The following is a 17,446-nucleotide window of genomic DNA, read 5'->3' as shown; positions in this document are numbered from 1 at the left end:
ATAATTATAAAGTGTTATTTTGGAAATCTAGCAAACTTTTTCAAAAAAATTTCGCGCTGCGCGCCATTTCGTGGTCACATATTTCTTGCTTATTGGATATCCTTCCTCCAAAAAATTGCTAGGTATATTTTGGCAGACTGCACCGATTTCTTTTGTCATACGAGTTAACATAAGCGAATACGCGGTTCGTTAAATCTACTTTTCGACACTCCTCAATTGAGTATGCTTTCGAAACCTATCATTTCTACTGCCACTTATGATAATTTCGACACGTTTCGTAAATATCTATTACTTCTAGTAGTAAATGACGGTAATCTAAGGCGTTAATTCTACTTCTACTTGACTAGAAACGCTTACAACTTTGACCTCCTCTGCTCAGCACATACTCTTCCACCAAGACAAAATATGCATGAGGTATAGAAATGGTCATCTCGGCGTCAGCCATTATCACACCATGACGCACCAAGACAAATGAATGTTCCAGGCCATGTAACATGCGACTCCGAGAATTGTGCCAGAACGAGAAAACCTTGGCGAAAAAGGACCGCCTTTATGCTGACCGACTTCGATATATATACGACATACATATATATCTAATTGTCCGCAGGCGCCTAAATGGCTGGCGCCAAATGTTCCTGTCCTGTCCAATCAGAACCCCATGAAAAATGCCATATCGCAGAGAAAAATTAATTGCCAGTGCAAAAAGACCAATTTGAAATCGTATGCGTCTTTTAGTTTAGTACGTATGGGCGATTTGAATATCTTTTGACATAGCAGACAGGCCACGAAATGTACATTTTCCAAAACATCTCACTCAACTTCACCGGTAAATCTGAATACATGAGCAGAGAGAGGATAAAAAATTACCAGCAATATATATGCAATTCCCGATCATATTGACCGATTCAATCATAAATGATAGAAATTTTTCGCGCTTAGCGCCAAGTCATACGACTCGAGTCTCAGGTGGCGAAGACCAAAATTTCATTGTAATCTCGAAGAATAGCAAAGTGACCACACTGTTGGTATTTCGCCTATTGGTAATGGTACTTGAAAATGCGACAAGAAACTGTTAAAAGTGAGAAAAATTAGTATATTTTAGATGCAGACCATTCGATATCACCGAACAGAGTCATAAAAGCAGTTTTAACAAGACTTTAACTCGAAACTGAGCATTCTATACGCAATGACTTGGATACGGACTCGAGTCGCAACAACATGACTCTAACTCGACTCGCTGATCGCTGACTTGAACTCGGACTTGACACGATGGTGCATTAAAAATGACTCGACTTGACTCGAGTCAAAACTATAAAAGTGAGATTGACTTTGTACTTGGAACCTTGTGACTTGGTCACAACTAGGGGTGGGGTGAACTTCTGAAACCTCGTAACAAAAGTATAGGACAGATATTATATGACCAAGAATGGTTCGAAAGTGCATCCTGATCAGAACCAATTTTGTGTCGTTAGCATTAAAATGTTGGTTAGTTGGCGTCGACACCAACTGTTGCAGCCAAGACAGTTTCAAACTGCAGATTGACAGCGCTGTTTCTAGTGCGTCTTTACACATATCAATCTGATTGTGTATATTTTTGTAGGGCACAGCCGCCAAAAATCGATGCATATAATCCAAAAACCAAAGCTCTGACGAAAGTGATCAACATGGACGGAAGACCGATGAACAATTTTGCATCCGCTCTCGCCCCTATCTAACAAAATTAGCGGCAGACAGAGCAGATGTGTTGTGGTATCCATCTGCCTAAACCTGAATATTAATTGAATATGTACCTTTCTCTGGCGTTTGTTGCGGACATTTCGAATTTGTTTAATTGCATGAAAATGTGAAAGATGTCATTGAGCATCGTCTCAGTCTCGCATGAGTATAGTATTCTAACATCGCAATCTGTAATCTAGTGTCATACAGAGAGGACACGAGCAAATTTCACGGCTCACTGCGATTGGAGTACGTCATTCTTTCCAATTGACGAAATGCAATTTACGACACTATTTGGACTGGCTTGCTGAGCGCGAAATTTTAAGGATTTACATTAATCGAAAGCTACCGCGGAACTGATTACGAAATTTTAAGTTTTCTTTTGCTCGTGACCACGGAATTCCCCAAAATAAGTCTCGAATTATATATTGTCACGGAGTTTTGCATTGTGACGCAGAAATGCCCTCTGCAATATGCCGTAACTGCCATCCTCTTTACGAACCCGCGAAATTTGGGAAACCGGAGACTAAACCAAGGTTAATCATTGTTCGCGGGATGGTCCGTGTGGCTATTCTGACCTGTGCTGAGCAGTGAGATAATACAAAAGAAGAATATGCGTCGAAAATAGGGACAGATCTTATAAACAAGGACCAATTAGTCATATATTTGTTCGTTTCAACCCACGATCTATTCTATTGCATATACGAGATTTGGTTCAAATTTAATGAGCACTCAATAAATGAACACAAAATACACTATTGTAGGCGTCTCAACGTCATAATCCTCCCTGGTTCGCTTACGTGAATAATTTGATCACCCGTGCCAACAGATTACAGTAGCCTATAGCAGTGGTTCTCAGCCGCCGGTGCGCGGATCGGTGCCGGTCCGCGACGACATTCCCGCCGGTCCGCCAGACATATTGCAATTTTATACCTTAGTTTCAAGATACAATGTTGAAGGCTTGTCCATTGGTAAAATAAATAAAACATCAAATTCTAAACTTATTCAGAACGTCGTGAGGTAAGATTAGGGCTAGAAACATGTTCGATTTGACTTGAAGTTGAAGACATGTCTTTTAACGGCATGCGAGCGACAAGTACAAAACATATACGAGCTGACTCATCGTTAAACAGCGCAGTTTGCGCGATCATTCGTTGCCGATTCATTCGTTTTGTACAGGACCATCCCAAACCGCCCAATTGGAGAGGGTCGAACTTAAAAGGGGCCCAAAATTATTTTGCAAATTAACATATATCATAGCGTATTTGAAAAAAAACTTTTTCCAACTTTTTCAATTTCTTTTCGCACTTTGCGGGATTTAGCGTCACTAAATGTCTTGCTTAATAGGTGACCTTCTCTGTGATTTATAGAAATAGGCATTTCGGAGTCAGCCATTCCCGTGCCACGGCGTAATAACACGTAATGAAGTTTTAGCTAACACGGGACTCAGAAATGTGTGTCGAAAACTCGCCAGCGTGAAAACCGATTCAGTTATGAACGAGCGAAAATTTTCGCTATTTGCGTGATTAAGCTACGTAGACCAGGGTTGACCAACCTGCGACCGTGGACACGTAATTCAGTTAGTATGTGTTGGCGGCCATCAACATGCAATTTGAATTTACGAATTAACTCCTGGTCTCTCGAGAGATTTTAATTAATCTTGAACCGCGCGATTCAACGTGACATCATTTTCTTTTTAAATGTAGTAGCGTCCTTTGCAATCAGATCACTATAGAGGCGAACAGCAGAGGAAAATGATGCGCCTCATATAAAAATACCAGCTCGGAATCGTGTTCTCCTCCCTATACTGACAATCCTGATGGGAGGTAAAAAATGTAAGCATGTAACAAAGTGACTAAAAACAATTGGCCCAGACGAAAATGCATTATCATTTATAACTTGCCCTAAATTTTCGAAAACACTTTCTCCATCAACTCTACCGGCGAATCAGATCACATATATTGAGAAAGGATAAATGTTTGATCAGTAATATGCAAAACTACGAATATTAATGACAAAATTCATCAGCGAATCTGAAAATGTTTTCACACTTCGCGCGACTGTCGACAATCCCATGGCATGACCACTGACCACTCGGCATTTCGGTGCGTAGAGTAAGCCTATGTCATTAAAGAGATTAGTACTGAGTGTACCGGAAATACACATAGACAGTTTAACATGGGTATATGGCGTCCCGCAGCTAGTTCATTATGACTACGCCCTGGAATGCGGCCGTAGGCTTCATGGGCAGTCGCAATGCGGCTTTGAATGGCAATAAGGTTGACCACCCCTGACATAGGCTCTCTGCTTACACTGAGTAGAAGGAATGTGCTCACAAGTACAGGTAAAACCAGCCACCCAACTGTGGGATCTGGGGGCGAAGCCTCCAGAAGTTTGACTCATCGCCCTGTGGCGGCCCAAGGCCAACGTTTTTTGGGGTTGGCAGACGAAGTGCTTTTTCGGCCTGGATTAGCGGATGGCCGGTATAGCTGGTGTAAGGTGTCTTAGTGCAGCGCATTTTATTCGTAGTTGCCAGAGTAGCCTGCGTCTGGTGATAGTGAGCAATGAGCAAGGTAGCACGACAAGGTGCTTGGTTCGACTCCGAAACGCGTCTTCTCTCGATATTGTCAAAGAGAAGAATATTATTAGAGTTGGCTTGGTACGACCTTCGGCGCGAAAGACTGTAAACGACTCTCGGCGGTAGCACGTTTTTCTGGACAGGGCAATTATACCTCGACTCAGCAGACTCATGCAGATAATAATTTATTACGATCAAAACCTTCTAAAAGTCACTCTCTAGCACCATATAATTGCAAAAAACGGTTGCATATTTACATTTTGGCTTCATTTCAATTTTCGAAAGTTCACCGGTCCGCAAGACATTTTTTGAAATTTTACCGGTCCGTGAGGTGAAAAAGGTTGAGAACCACTGGTCACTGGTCAGTGCCGCCGTAATGTCGAATCCTTACAATGTTCACCGAGGATGCATAGTGACACTTATTATGAGTTTACAGCCTGGGTCAACAATGTCGGCAGCTCGCGAGTAGGGCTGGGCTCGTATTTACATTTTGGCTTCATTTCAATTTTCGAAAGTTCACCGGTCCGCAAGACATTTTTTGAAATTTTACCGGTCCGTGAGGTGAAAAAGGTTGAGAACCACTGGTCACTGGTCAGTGCCGCCGTAATGTCGAATCCTTACAAGGTTCACCGAGGATGCATAGTGACACTTAATATGAGTTTACAGCGTGGGTCAACAATGTCGGCAGCTCGCGAGTAGGGCTGGGCACAATGATTCGAGTACTCGAATCTGAATCGAGTATTAATTGTAATGATTCGAGTCGAGTAGTAAAAGATGAGTTTTTCGAGTACTGAAATTATGCGCTCCTCATATCTAAAAGTTAATTTACTATCGAGAATTATAGTTTTGGTACCATTTTCCACTGAGGAAGCCTTGAAACCTTGATTGGCCGTGTCGCAGCTAACGAGACATAGTACAAAGCTACGAACGTTGCTGGAAATAACACATTTTAAAAGTCATCATCATCCCACAACATTGTCAACAAGAGCAATGAAATCTGTATCGTCGAAAAAATACCAAAGTATCTTTAATGTGACGGATAACAGGCATTATATTCTTTGTGGTGGGATAAAAGGTACATTTTTAAACTTTGACATATTATATTCTGTTGTGACGTCATAATGAGTGATACTCGAATACTCGACTCGAAGCGTTTTACGTGATTCAGAATCGAATCACTCAGGTACTCGGTTTTGCCCAGCCCTACTCGCGAGTACAAATGAGTCGCGCGCTGTTGCAGTAGAAAGTATTCCAACGAGATATTTGAAATCGAATAGAAGGATTTTTATAAACAGCAGTTGAACATGGGGTAGTCTACCTCAAGGAACATAAGAATGCAGTTTTCGATCGCTGAAATACTCGTCTTCGCCCACGTAGAGCCTTGACGGGAATCTAGTTAATATACTCGTTTCTCGACGCGAAGATTGGCGCCGCGGCACGAAGTGCGGCACCGCAACTGAGTTCGGAAACGCTGGTGTGATTCCCGGTGAGTGCGAGTAATCTGTTCTCGGTAAGGGGTGGAAACGATGGTCAGTGCTCCGAATGTTTAAGCCAGTGGTTCTCAACCGGTGTGCTGCGTCACATTACAGTACCATTTAGGTCTGTCAATGGTGTCGCGATATATTTCTTCGAAATTTTGAAATTATACGCAAAGTAATTCTAGTCCATAGCGAGCGATCAATAATAATCTAAATCGGACTCGATGTGAAGTTTGTACGTTTGACGAATCATAATTGCTGTCATGCAGGCAATCAATATCGCCCGCTAATTCGCCTTACCCGACTTACCGCGTGGCGGCTGCAACACAAATGGGATGCGGGTTCGAGTCCGACCGAGGTCGACTTCAGAATTCCTATACCTAAGTGTTGGAGGTTTATCCAGGCTCCTTTTCGCCACCTCATCCGCATAAGCGGTGTCTTACAAAAGGCCTAGAAGTGAGCCGTGCTATAAGTCGGCAGTTACGGAATAAAATGAAGAATATCAGCCTGGTGTAAATGACCATAGTAGTCGACAAACTCCATGAACACCACAATCAAACCCGACTCACCGAACGATTTGAAGGCGGAATTAGGTTTTCACAATGCGTTGATTAATCGCAGAGAAGAGCAGGCATGGCCTGAGTCACGATTCCATTTTCAAATCCTTATTTTCATTTACTACCTAACAGGGCACAGTTCGTTGTACCGCAAAATAAATACGGCAATATTTTACTAAAGAAATACAAATACAACAAAAAGTATCTTGATCATCACTTTTATTTTATACAATGTGCTGTGCACGCGCGATACCTGACAACGCTTTTCCGCGACTAAGGAATCGATATTGGGGCTAGCAAGACAGGTTACTAGCTGAAAGACTATCTCGCAATGCTTGATCTTGTGGGGAAGCCCTAAGTCATTTTCGTACCACGTTAAATCAATAATTCTATATTGTATGTTACAATGTTATATTCATAATTCAGTTAGATAAGAGCTAGAACAGATTCACAAGTGTTCACTGTTCATCAATATCCCGTCCATGGTGATCACTTTCGCCAAGACGTCAGTTTTTGGATCATATGCCTCGATCGTCAGCGGCTGCGCACTGCAAAGAAATGAAATCGAATTGCTGTTTGCAAAATAGTTTCTTTATGTTCGGGACGTAGCTGTTATAGATTTTATAAGGCCTCACACGGTTTAAAACAGGGGTCACCAACACGTGGCCCGCGAAGTCATATTTTGCGGCACACGACCTGATTTTAGATTTGGGAAGAACGCCTAGTAAAGTATACTAAAGCTGAAGCTGAAATTGATTTCAATTTGGAATTAGGGATGGTGTGAACCTCTGAAAGGTTCAGGTTCGTGTGAACGCGAACGTGAACCGCATGACGTCACGTGACGTCATATTGCTAATTCCAACACTAATTCTGTGAAGTGATAGCCTATATTAATGTGTACACGATACCTAGCGACGACTCAGACCACATAATGCCGCAATGCTGAAGTATATATTGACGTTTTAAACGTCGCCAAATGTATCATTCGAGGCAATCAAATGATATCATAATCCCATAATAAGATCAATATCTTCCGTCGCTTGGCCGACAATTTCGAAGAGGAGTTGCAAGGACTATAAGCTTGCGCCTTAACGGTCCATGCCAGACCGGACAATGTATTCGGCGTCTGAGTATTGCTACGCTGATATTGAGCAAAGTGTAAAACGAGCAAACTTTTGTAACAATAAAGCAAGTAAAATTTTGTAGATTGTCAAGGTGCATGCTAGTTTAGTTTTGATCTTTCATGCTGCCAGCGCCATGCATAGAGTGGTCTGCAGTTGTAATACAATAACTTTCAACCAAAGATGCTATAATGAAGCGAGAATTGTAATATAAGAAAAAGGTTCACAGTGCAGAACCTATCAAGGTTCGTTTGTGAACGCGAACTTCTAAATTTCCGAGGTTCACACACTGAACGCGAACGTGAATCTCACGTCCGCACCATCCCTATTTTAAAGTACTGTTTCTGTTGTTCAAAGTAATCTGTTCCCCTTTGTCTAACACCACTATTCCTATCTAGCTGATTTGGCTTCGTCGATAATAATAGCATTCAATGGACGAAGCATTAGCTGATATGAATGGGTTTGGTCATATTGCCTTGACTTGCAATGGCCCAGACTCGTGGTTCTTAACTTGGACTCCAGCGACCCCAAGGGTGCGAGTTGGATTTCGAAGTGGCCGGTATGAGGGTTGCTGAAGAAAAATGGCGTCGCAGTAGATGGCGTAGTAGGGGCATATGATTATATAGTAATAAAACAGTTCTCTATATATCCCGTGGAAACTATGCATAGTTCTCATTGCAAATTAAAATTAGCGCGAAATATTTTTGCAACGTTTGCAACATGTTCTCATGAATGCAGTGGTTTATTATAATTCATGTAAACTTGCTCGGGGTTTGCGCAGACGAAATGCCCCTATACAGGCTAACTATACCGTTGGAATCACTTGTAAATTGCCAGGCAGAGATGCCAGTGCACAACAATTAGTGACAATTCAGTGTCTTGATCTTTCGTGGTGTGGCAGTGTTGGGATGACTCGAGTCAAAATGTGCAATGACTTGAGATGACTTGTGACTCGAAGGTAGTGACTTGATGCCAACACTGTGGTGTGGAGCTACCGTTCACGCGTAACTCACACAGTTTTTGTAAATTTCTTATGACTACCGTTCAGGACGTAACTGATACAGCTTTATTCCGTCGTAAGGCTACCGTTCAGACGTACCTCATACAGCTTTCAATCATTGATTTGGAAACGTATCACGTAACAATTTGAAACACACACCGTATAATGCGTAATGTGACAATGGCAACAAAGAAGGTTTGAACTAAATTGTATGGAGAGAATGATTTCTTATGACTTTAATTGCTACTCACATTTACGCATGCCTGGTACAGGCGTCGTAATCGTGGCATATTAACGAACAGGCTTAAAAGTAAACGAATTTCCTGTTCAGTTGATAAAGCCTATGGTTTTAGTCCAGTGGTTCTCAACCGGGCTTGATGTTCATTTGACAAATCAAAATTGATGTTATGCCCCTCGAATTCGCTTTACCGGACATATCGCGTGCCTATAAGGCTGAATTCAGTTTTGCACAATACGTTGATTGATCGCAGAGAAGAGCAGACGTGGCGGCGCCGGTTTGACAAGCCAGTTTTCTAATCCTCATTGTCTCCCCAATTACCAGCGAGAAATGAACTCATTTGGAATTGACGTTCGCGTTTACAAATTCTAATTACAGACATGGCAATCCACATTGCGATTGTTAGGTATCGTGTCGGCACTCCCGTTAAAATATAGGCTTGTAGCACAACGTTGTGTTACTGTCGACAAATGTGAGAATTGAGAAGTAAGGTAGATCAAATTATTTCAGTCATCAAACCTCGTCGCTACTGAGGTTATAATCTTGATTTGTTGGAAGTATAATTGAACTGCAGGTGACTGCCAGTAGAACTATTGAGGTATGACTCCTCGCGCGTGCTACACGATCTTCGTGGAAATGCATTGTATAGCCTGGTATAGCCTACACCTCTACGCCTCCGTATTCATTAGCGGGGATCGTGCTTGAACTCTTCGACCCAATGCGGCAGTGGGAAGATTTTTTGTCAATCAAATCTTATGAAATAGCATCTAACGGCAGCCCGCAGTTTATGTGAAGTCGTATATCAAAATGACCACTTTTAGTTTCGTCTGAGTACGCCCTGTTTGTTGTATTCAAAAAGGAACGATATATCCCGACCAGAGGAAAACGACAACTTTCTATCACGGCCTGTAAGCTATATGAGGGACGCTTTACCTACAAAAAGTTTACTTATATAAATATTAATATGGGAAAGTTTAAAGGAAGTACAGAAACATTTTGGATTGACTGCAGAGGTAGTCACATTAGTCAGCGTTACTACCGGGTGCTAATAAGTATTCTGGTAGTTTGCAGATACCGTAAGCAATGTTCCCTCTAAGCTGCGCACGTGCGCAAATGTGCAGTGTTTTCATGGTCTCTGCGCACAGAAAATCTAAGTTGCGCACAAAAAATCCGAAGTGATGACCTTTTTTTAGTCGTTACGCACTGTTTTCCAAGGGTCTGCACAGTGAGTTGGTGAGTGTGCGCAGACCCGTCTAAAATTAGAGGGAACATTGACCGTAAGGCAAAAAAGTTCAGAACCGCTGTGATGGTGTGCCGCTAACTTTTTTTCATTTCCGACGGGTGCCGCGAGGTCAAAAAGGTTGAGAACCACTGTTTTAGTCATTCAAAAACCAAGTATTATGTTTTGAATTCCAAGCAACCTTTCGCGGGCTGCACAGAATAGCTTCGCGGGCCGCATTTGGCCCGCGGGCCGCACTTTTTCCGGGTCTGCCATAGAACCCTACAACAACAACATTGAATGTTGAAGACCTGCGCGAACCTATTTAGATAGCTTTTAGTACTACGTAGTGTTGGGATGACTCGACTCATGCATGACTTGACTCGAGTCAGACTCAAATCCACTCTTTCGTATGACTCGACTTGACTCGAGTCACTTTGCGAAAATGACTTGACTCGACTTGGCGCTCTAGAAATGTGGATTGACTCGTGACTCGGAGCAAAATTTACGAGTCAATTTCATGTATTCAAGTAAACGGAGTCAATTAAATCACCATATATCTTATGTACGTTCAGATTTTTTGCGATATGCCGGTGTCACTTGTGAGAGCAAACAGCCAATCACTGATTGCACCTGCCACTGATCATCCGTTGTTATATCATAGTTTATTTGACCGCAAACGAAATGGTTGCTGCTTACGTTGTGTTCGTAGTAGTAGTTTATTTTGTTAGCAACGTATCTTTGTTTCTCGGACAGCACAGTGCTTAAATTGCGCGGTGGTCACATTTACCGACCCTATTGTATAATTTAAATCGAACGAATATAGTTTATGCGTCTCTATTCTCACGGATTCCGTCTCACTGTCGAGCAGGTTCTTCTCTACGGAATAGAGGCACTCACGCTGACAGAGAAGCTGGCTAAGACGCTCAACGCTAACTACGACGCACTCCTCCGCTATGCACTCGGCATTCACCATCCGGAGCATATATCCACGAATGCATTGCGAGAACTCACAGGAACGGTCCCATGCCGTCTACTGGCAGCTGAACGACGCTTCCGCCTAATCGGCCATCTAGTGCGGCATCAAGACGAGCAACCAGCCGCCGCCATCATCAATCACATTCCCACGGAGCCATGGCGCAGAGGTGGCTGGAATCGGAAAACATGGCGCTCGACAATAGAGACTGACCTAGCGCAACGCGTGCTGTCGCTTGAAGACGCCCACGACCACCTACGTTGGAGACGCTTAATACGAACCATTTTCTTGAAATGGGAAAATGACTCGACTCGACTCGAGTAAATATTTGGATTGACTCGACTTGTACTCGAGTCATTACGCATGACTCGACCCAAGTCATTGACTCGGCTTATTTTATATGACTTGAAGATGAAGAAATTTGCGAATCGTAATGGTTAGATCAACGCATCTGACGAATTCTGCCGACATCGCTATTTGTCACCACTGCTTTCGTTGCACTCGTCTGATATCAGATATGCCGCCGTAGAAACAACAGACAATGGTATATAGTAGCAATGAATTGTACTAAATCATCCAGTGATTAAGAGGTAATAGATCCTCCGCAATCAAAGTGCTCAAGACTATACAAACAAGCAATCGAGACGAAGTTCAATTAGAGCCAATGAAATGACTCAGATGACTCAGTACTTGGAAAAGACTGATAAGCTCATGTGTATATTTGAAGGTGATGATTCTTTGCATTTTTGGGTGACTAGAAAGAATGTTCCAATGTTCTTCAGTGTGGTTCAAGAATGCTGGTCAATTCCTGCATCTAGTGCACCAGTGGAACGTGTATTCAGTAGATGTAGATTTACTCTAAGTCCATGCCGCTTTAACATATCTGAGGATCTCCCTTCCCCTTTAGTATTTTTGAACTGTAACTCATTGATTTGATCTGCTGTCTGTGAAAAGTGAAAACACACAATACTCTCCGTTCATTCGACGTTTTGTTTGGTATGTGCATTGTGCACGTGAGTAATAATGACTGGCTAATGTTGTGTGATGTTTGTATAATAGGGCCGTTCAAAAATAACTTCTTTTTTATTCTACTGGGTGGCTACTTGATAAAATTATTATGTTGCATAAAAAGAACACTGAATCTGGCTTAACTTTGAAAAATAGAATCAATGATATGAGAGGAGAAAATTTCCGATTTGAAAATAAATGGAGCATTTTTAGTGAGAAATTCTTTCATATAATATAATTACATACTTATAGTAAGCCACTCTAATAACTACGCTTCTTCTAGTTAGAATTTGCTATGAATCATATTTTTACACAATCCAACAATATCACGAGGTAGCCGATAAAATTCGAGAATCTCTATTTGTAATTAATCCAAAATTTTCTCTCATAGCATTGCTTTCTACAGGTTGGAATTGAGCCAAATTTAAGTTCTTCTAAGCCAGTGCTTTTCAACCTGTGTGACGGTTCGCACTAGTGCGAACGAAAAAAATTGCAGTGCGAATGACGGAGTTGGTGCGAATGGTGCGAACGAAAAATCCTGATGAGTGCGAATGAAAAATAATTGTTCATTTTTCTGACGTGGAATATTTCAAATAAATCTAATATAGGAAATTCAAGAGCAGTGTAGCTTTTGTAGTTGCGACGCAATTGTAACTTGTTTAACTTACGACGCACGACTAATCATAGGTCTCAAAAACCGTAGTGAATTAATATTTTTGCACTATAATTATTACGTACCCAAACGCCTAGTTTGGAAGCTAGTTTAGTGGCAGACATACAGTAGGCCTATATAAGCCCGTCTGAGCCTGTGACAGGCTGAAAAAATCACATTAAACTAAATTTTTGCTTTCTTTCGCTAAGCTGTAATAGCTGTTCGATTAGCGCGAGGCAGGAGGATAGAATACCATCATTACCGATTCACATTTGCAAGTTACTGTAACGCAAATTTCAACCCCTTCATGGGTTATTGAAGTATGGACCGCAAGGGTATAAGTTTGAGTCGTTATGGTGCCAAAGCTATCTGTTAATATGTATATGTAATATTTGATGAAATTATTGCAAAAAATCCTGCGATAGTTTATACATATCCAAGGTCACTGTGTTCAGTCTGTTGGGTGCTGTATAGCCAATAAGCGAGACACGCAGAAAGATGACTTGATCATGAGAATCTGCCGACCTTTTGTTTAAATTCGTGATAAGATTTGTCCGGAAGGTTTTTCTGGAAAACATGGACAAAGACCGTTGGTATGAACTGTAGAGTAGGGTGTGCAATGAGGGGGTTCCGGCATATGAGACTTATTCAATACGAGGACAACCCGTTCTGCGTCGGGGCACATGAAGACGTAAAGTTGTGTTCATCAAACCGCTCATAAAATACGGGGCCAAAAACATAAGCGGCGACAAAACCGTCTCCAAAATGACCGATGCTGGAAGGCCAAACCTTTCGATATGGTCATGCTCCGTTGTCGACACGGAATAGTCCCGTTCTTGCAATCTGAGCAGACAGTAGTACAAATGCGACACGCAGAGGAATTTAATGATCCTAGTTTGAAATCGCGTGCGTCAAACATGTTTTGAGTGCTGTGATAGGTAGCATTGTGGTGTGCGCGTTCTGTATGTCATACTTTACATCCCCGCAAAATCGTAGCATGCTACTATAATATTAAAAATGAATTCCTTTTCATGGGTGAGGCTCGGGTTGCGAGATGCCACAAAAACTCATATTTTGGTGGCAGTCTGAAAAGCTGCTTAAGGTTATTAAACTGTTATGAATTCTCAAGTTAGATTGAGCTAAGGAGCCGAACACACAGCTTCGTGAGTTTACTCGCTCATATATACTTGCGCGGAACAGATTTCAAGACCTCGCCTTCCAAGCACTAGTAGACGTTCTTGTACAAAACCCAACAACTTGTTTGGTTTTAGTTAAGTATGGTTGAAATCAAATCGAGCGAAAAAAGTTGCCATTTTAATGAGACAATTGAAAGCTTAAGCTACATAGTAGCCAATTTGTTGCACATCCGAACAAAATGTTGTTAAATATCTTCATATTTTTGTATAACAATATTCGGTTAGTGCGAATGAAATTTATTTTACAGAAAAAGTGCGAATGGAGCTCAAAAAGGTTGAAAAGCACTGTTCTAGGCAATCTAACAATTTCAAGACGTTGTCTCCTTTTTGTGATTTTGTTCTCTTTTTTGAGATATTTTGGTAAATGTAGGGCAAATTCGACTAAGATGCAGAACATCAGCACTGAAGTAACACTCCGGCGGCTATTTCGTGAGCTGAGCAGGAAAGTTGACCTTTTTTTAGTCAACTACCTGATAATGTGAAAAAAACTGTACCTCTACATCTACATAAACATGCATGTGTTGATTCTCTATCAGCTGGCATCTAGACGTGAATTCGTTGGTTATCTATAAGCTATTTGTGAGCTGTCGTCGATGCGCTCGTAATAAAAACTGAATGCTTGTTTTTGTGATGTATCAGACTGACAAGACAGATATTTGTTTTAAAGTTCTACGATTAGTTAAGTTATCATTAGGGCAAGTTTGTGATGCGGTTAAATCCGTGGAAAGTTTCATTTATTTTTGACAAAGGTTGCTGTAAAAAGTTGCATTTATTTTTTAACAAAAGTTACACCAAAAGACCACATTTTGCTCGGTTGACTAAAAAAAAGGTCAACCTCCTAGGTCCACTCCAGAAATACAGTTAAATACAGTTTTCCATCCGCATTCTCTATTGATTGACTGAAAAAAATGTCAACTTTCCAGCTCAGCTCCCGAAATAACCGTAAGAGCGTTACTTCAGTACTGATTTGCGATATTTCATTCGAATTTGGCCGTGGATTTCACCAAAATCAAAAATACTTTCCTGGAAAATCGAAAAAGTTGCAAAATGTTGCAAAAAGTTGCATGAAAAAAAAATGGACAAAAGTTGCAAAAAGTTGCACTATAAGATTCCTTTAAGCCCTAGTCCCCTGGCGGCCTGTAGCATCGGTAAATGAGGCAGGAACTATCCGTTATCTGCCTAAATATACATGTGCAAAGACTCTGCTAGGGACAAAATAAGCATGTTTGGCAAGCAAGGAATTCGATATCACCAAAGCAGGATTAAAAACATAAGTTGAACATGACTTCAATGCTGTGACTTGGACTCGGACTCGAGTCATAACACTATGACTCGGACTTGACCGTTTAAACGGTGACTTGGACTCGGACTCGACTCGGTGATGAATTGAAAATGACTCTACTAGACTCGAGTCAAAACCCCAAAAGTAAGATTGACTCGTGACTGGGAAGCATGTAACTTGGTTACAACCCTGGATACAACGCCTTTTGTATTTATATCCAACTTTATATTATTTGATTGAAAATAAATGACCGATTAATCCATCTTTCACCCAGCAAAATGGAATGACTTTGTATCGTCATCGCTCATACTTCACGAATTCAATTTGACTAGAATCGTCACTTGACTTGACTCGAGTCACCTTTAAAAATTAGTGACTCTACTTGAGTCGACTCACCTCAGAAAATCGATTAACTTCACTCGAGTCAAAATCTTCAATGACTCGAAATGACTTGTGACTCGAAGGTAGTGAGTTGATCCCAACACTGGTACTCTGCATCTAAATCAGTAACCATAATGTCATGAAAAGTCAATTTGCATTTATGTCTTGACCACGCTAACCGCAAAAATTCTTCAAAGTTGATTAATGAATTCGGCGAATAGCAGTGCTACTTGCATATATTGCGGTAGCCTCTATATAATGTTGGGATCATTTGGCAAGGACAGGAGTATTCAGCACTTGGACGTATAAATATCTACACTTTCGGCTAAGGCGCTTACAAGTAATGTTCCCTCCCGCAAATGTGCAGTGCTCTAACGGTCTCTGCGCACAAAAAATCCTGGCTTCGTCAGTACGTCAGCACTGATATTTTAGTCATCAACACCCGAAATTACGCGGTCACGCAAATGAAATTGTTGGTCAGCGAATTCACAATAAATTACATTGGTAATAATTTTTAGGAGATATAACTAATTTCAAGAATTTCGCGGGCCACTCGGAACCTTCTCGCTGGTCACGGCTCGGCTGGTCTGTTATACGGCGACAAAAGTGTTTACAGAATATAGATACATCGCTCTGCAATTGTGTGTGCATAATTGGTTGATTGGTGAGTAAAGTCATATCACCTATGACTGTTATAGAAGACGATTGTCACGGTCATTACTGGAAATATTAGCGAGTATGAATGTTAGGCATTGTACCATTGGTTTATAGATAACTAGTTATCTGTAGTTTGCTCAGGTGTGCTAAATCAACCGTTCTTTTAAATGCTGAGGAATGCGATGATTGACTTGGTAGATCATCAAACTTTATTATCTCTGCCATAAGACTCGGTGCACTGTTAATCAGGCACTAACCCAAATAGACTTGCAATGATAAATTACATAACATTCTGTCGAATAACATTACATCGTATCACATTTGATTATTTGAACCATGATATTGAATTGGTTATTCGGTTGAATAATGATTGACAAAAATTTATTGATACCGTACTTCAGGGGTGGCCAACCTTTTCGGCCGAAAGGCCAAATGAGATTTCCGAACCATTGCGCGGGCTACTTGAACGTTGATGTCCTTTTTTAGTCGTCCGATAGGAGCGAACCGGATTATAGGTAACGGTAAACAAGGACTCATATTACCACATATCAAAATCGATAACAATTTTGTCATGAAAACTCTGTGTATAGAAACATGTCGTAGTCACGACATGCGCGAAATTTTTCAAAGTCAATGAAAGAATTAGGTCAATAAATAATGTTTTGCATATATTGTGGGTAGTCGCTGTATACCGCTGGGATCATTTGGCCGGACATGATTAATCAACGCTTGGACATATCAATATCGAAGAGTTCGGTGAAAGTGCGTCTATCACTTTGTGCAAAGGTTTCATCGCCGACGATCTTTTCGCGAATGCAGACGCCAAGTCGCGTGTCGGACGACACGTTCTCGCATAATTGCCAACAGAGCTAATATCAATTTCGTAAATTAAACGTATTTTTAAGTTTCAGGAGGAGGCACCAATACTAAAAGCGAGAAATCGATTCGCAATAAATCGAGCGCAGCGCTAAAACAATATCAAGACAAATAAATCTGTTACGAGATACTCTACTTTATGGTCATATACGAAGATCTACGAAAATAACTCCTGGCTACGCCAATACGTCGGGCCACGGGTTGGCCGGCTGCCGTACTTGAATGAATACCAATCAAGCCTTAAGAAATGTAATATCTCTGTAGTACATGGACCATGTCAAGTATGCACATGCACATGGAAATCATACCCTACATCGACATCCGCCTTTCTGATTAGGGAAGTGGCGCAGCGCCTCCATGACACCATGAATGTAAGATTTTTCGGTCAGAGCCCCACCATGGATCCTTACAAGCTCCTTAAAAAGCGATATCACGAACATTACTGATACTATTTACAAATCACAATAGTATTCATAGTCAGTGTAAATCCTCAGCGGTTCTCAAAGTGGGA

At 41.3% G+C, this 17,446-nt stretch overlaps 1 protein-coding gene across 1 annotated transcript in view; it reads right to left on the bottom strand.

Moving 5' to 3' along the window:
- Window positions 1-6,711: 6,711 nt before the first annotated feature.
- The window catches only part of LOC145439460 (kelch-like protein 7), a 46,151-nt gene continuing 35,416 nt past the window's right edge, over window positions 6,712-17,446 (bottom strand). Inside the window, exon 12 of the mRNA XM_080316944.1 lies at window positions 6,712-6,877. Coding sequence (XP_080173070.1) covers window positions 6,778-6,877 — 100 coding nt within the window. The 3' untranslated portion in view covers window positions 6,712-6,777. The remainder of the gene's footprint in view (window positions 6,878-17,446) is intronic.

The sequence above is a fragment of the Botryllus schlosseri genome, chromosome 5, assembly GCF_051294905.1.
Source record: "Botryllus schlosseri isolate E-star chromosome 5, Bs_hap1, whole genome shotgun sequence".
NCBI lineage: Eukaryota > Metazoa > Chordata > Ascidiacea > Stolidobranchia > Styelidae > Botryllus > Botryllus schlosseri.
Note: the sequence above shows the minus strand (reverse complement) of the source record. Positions and strands in the feature narration are given on the sequence as shown.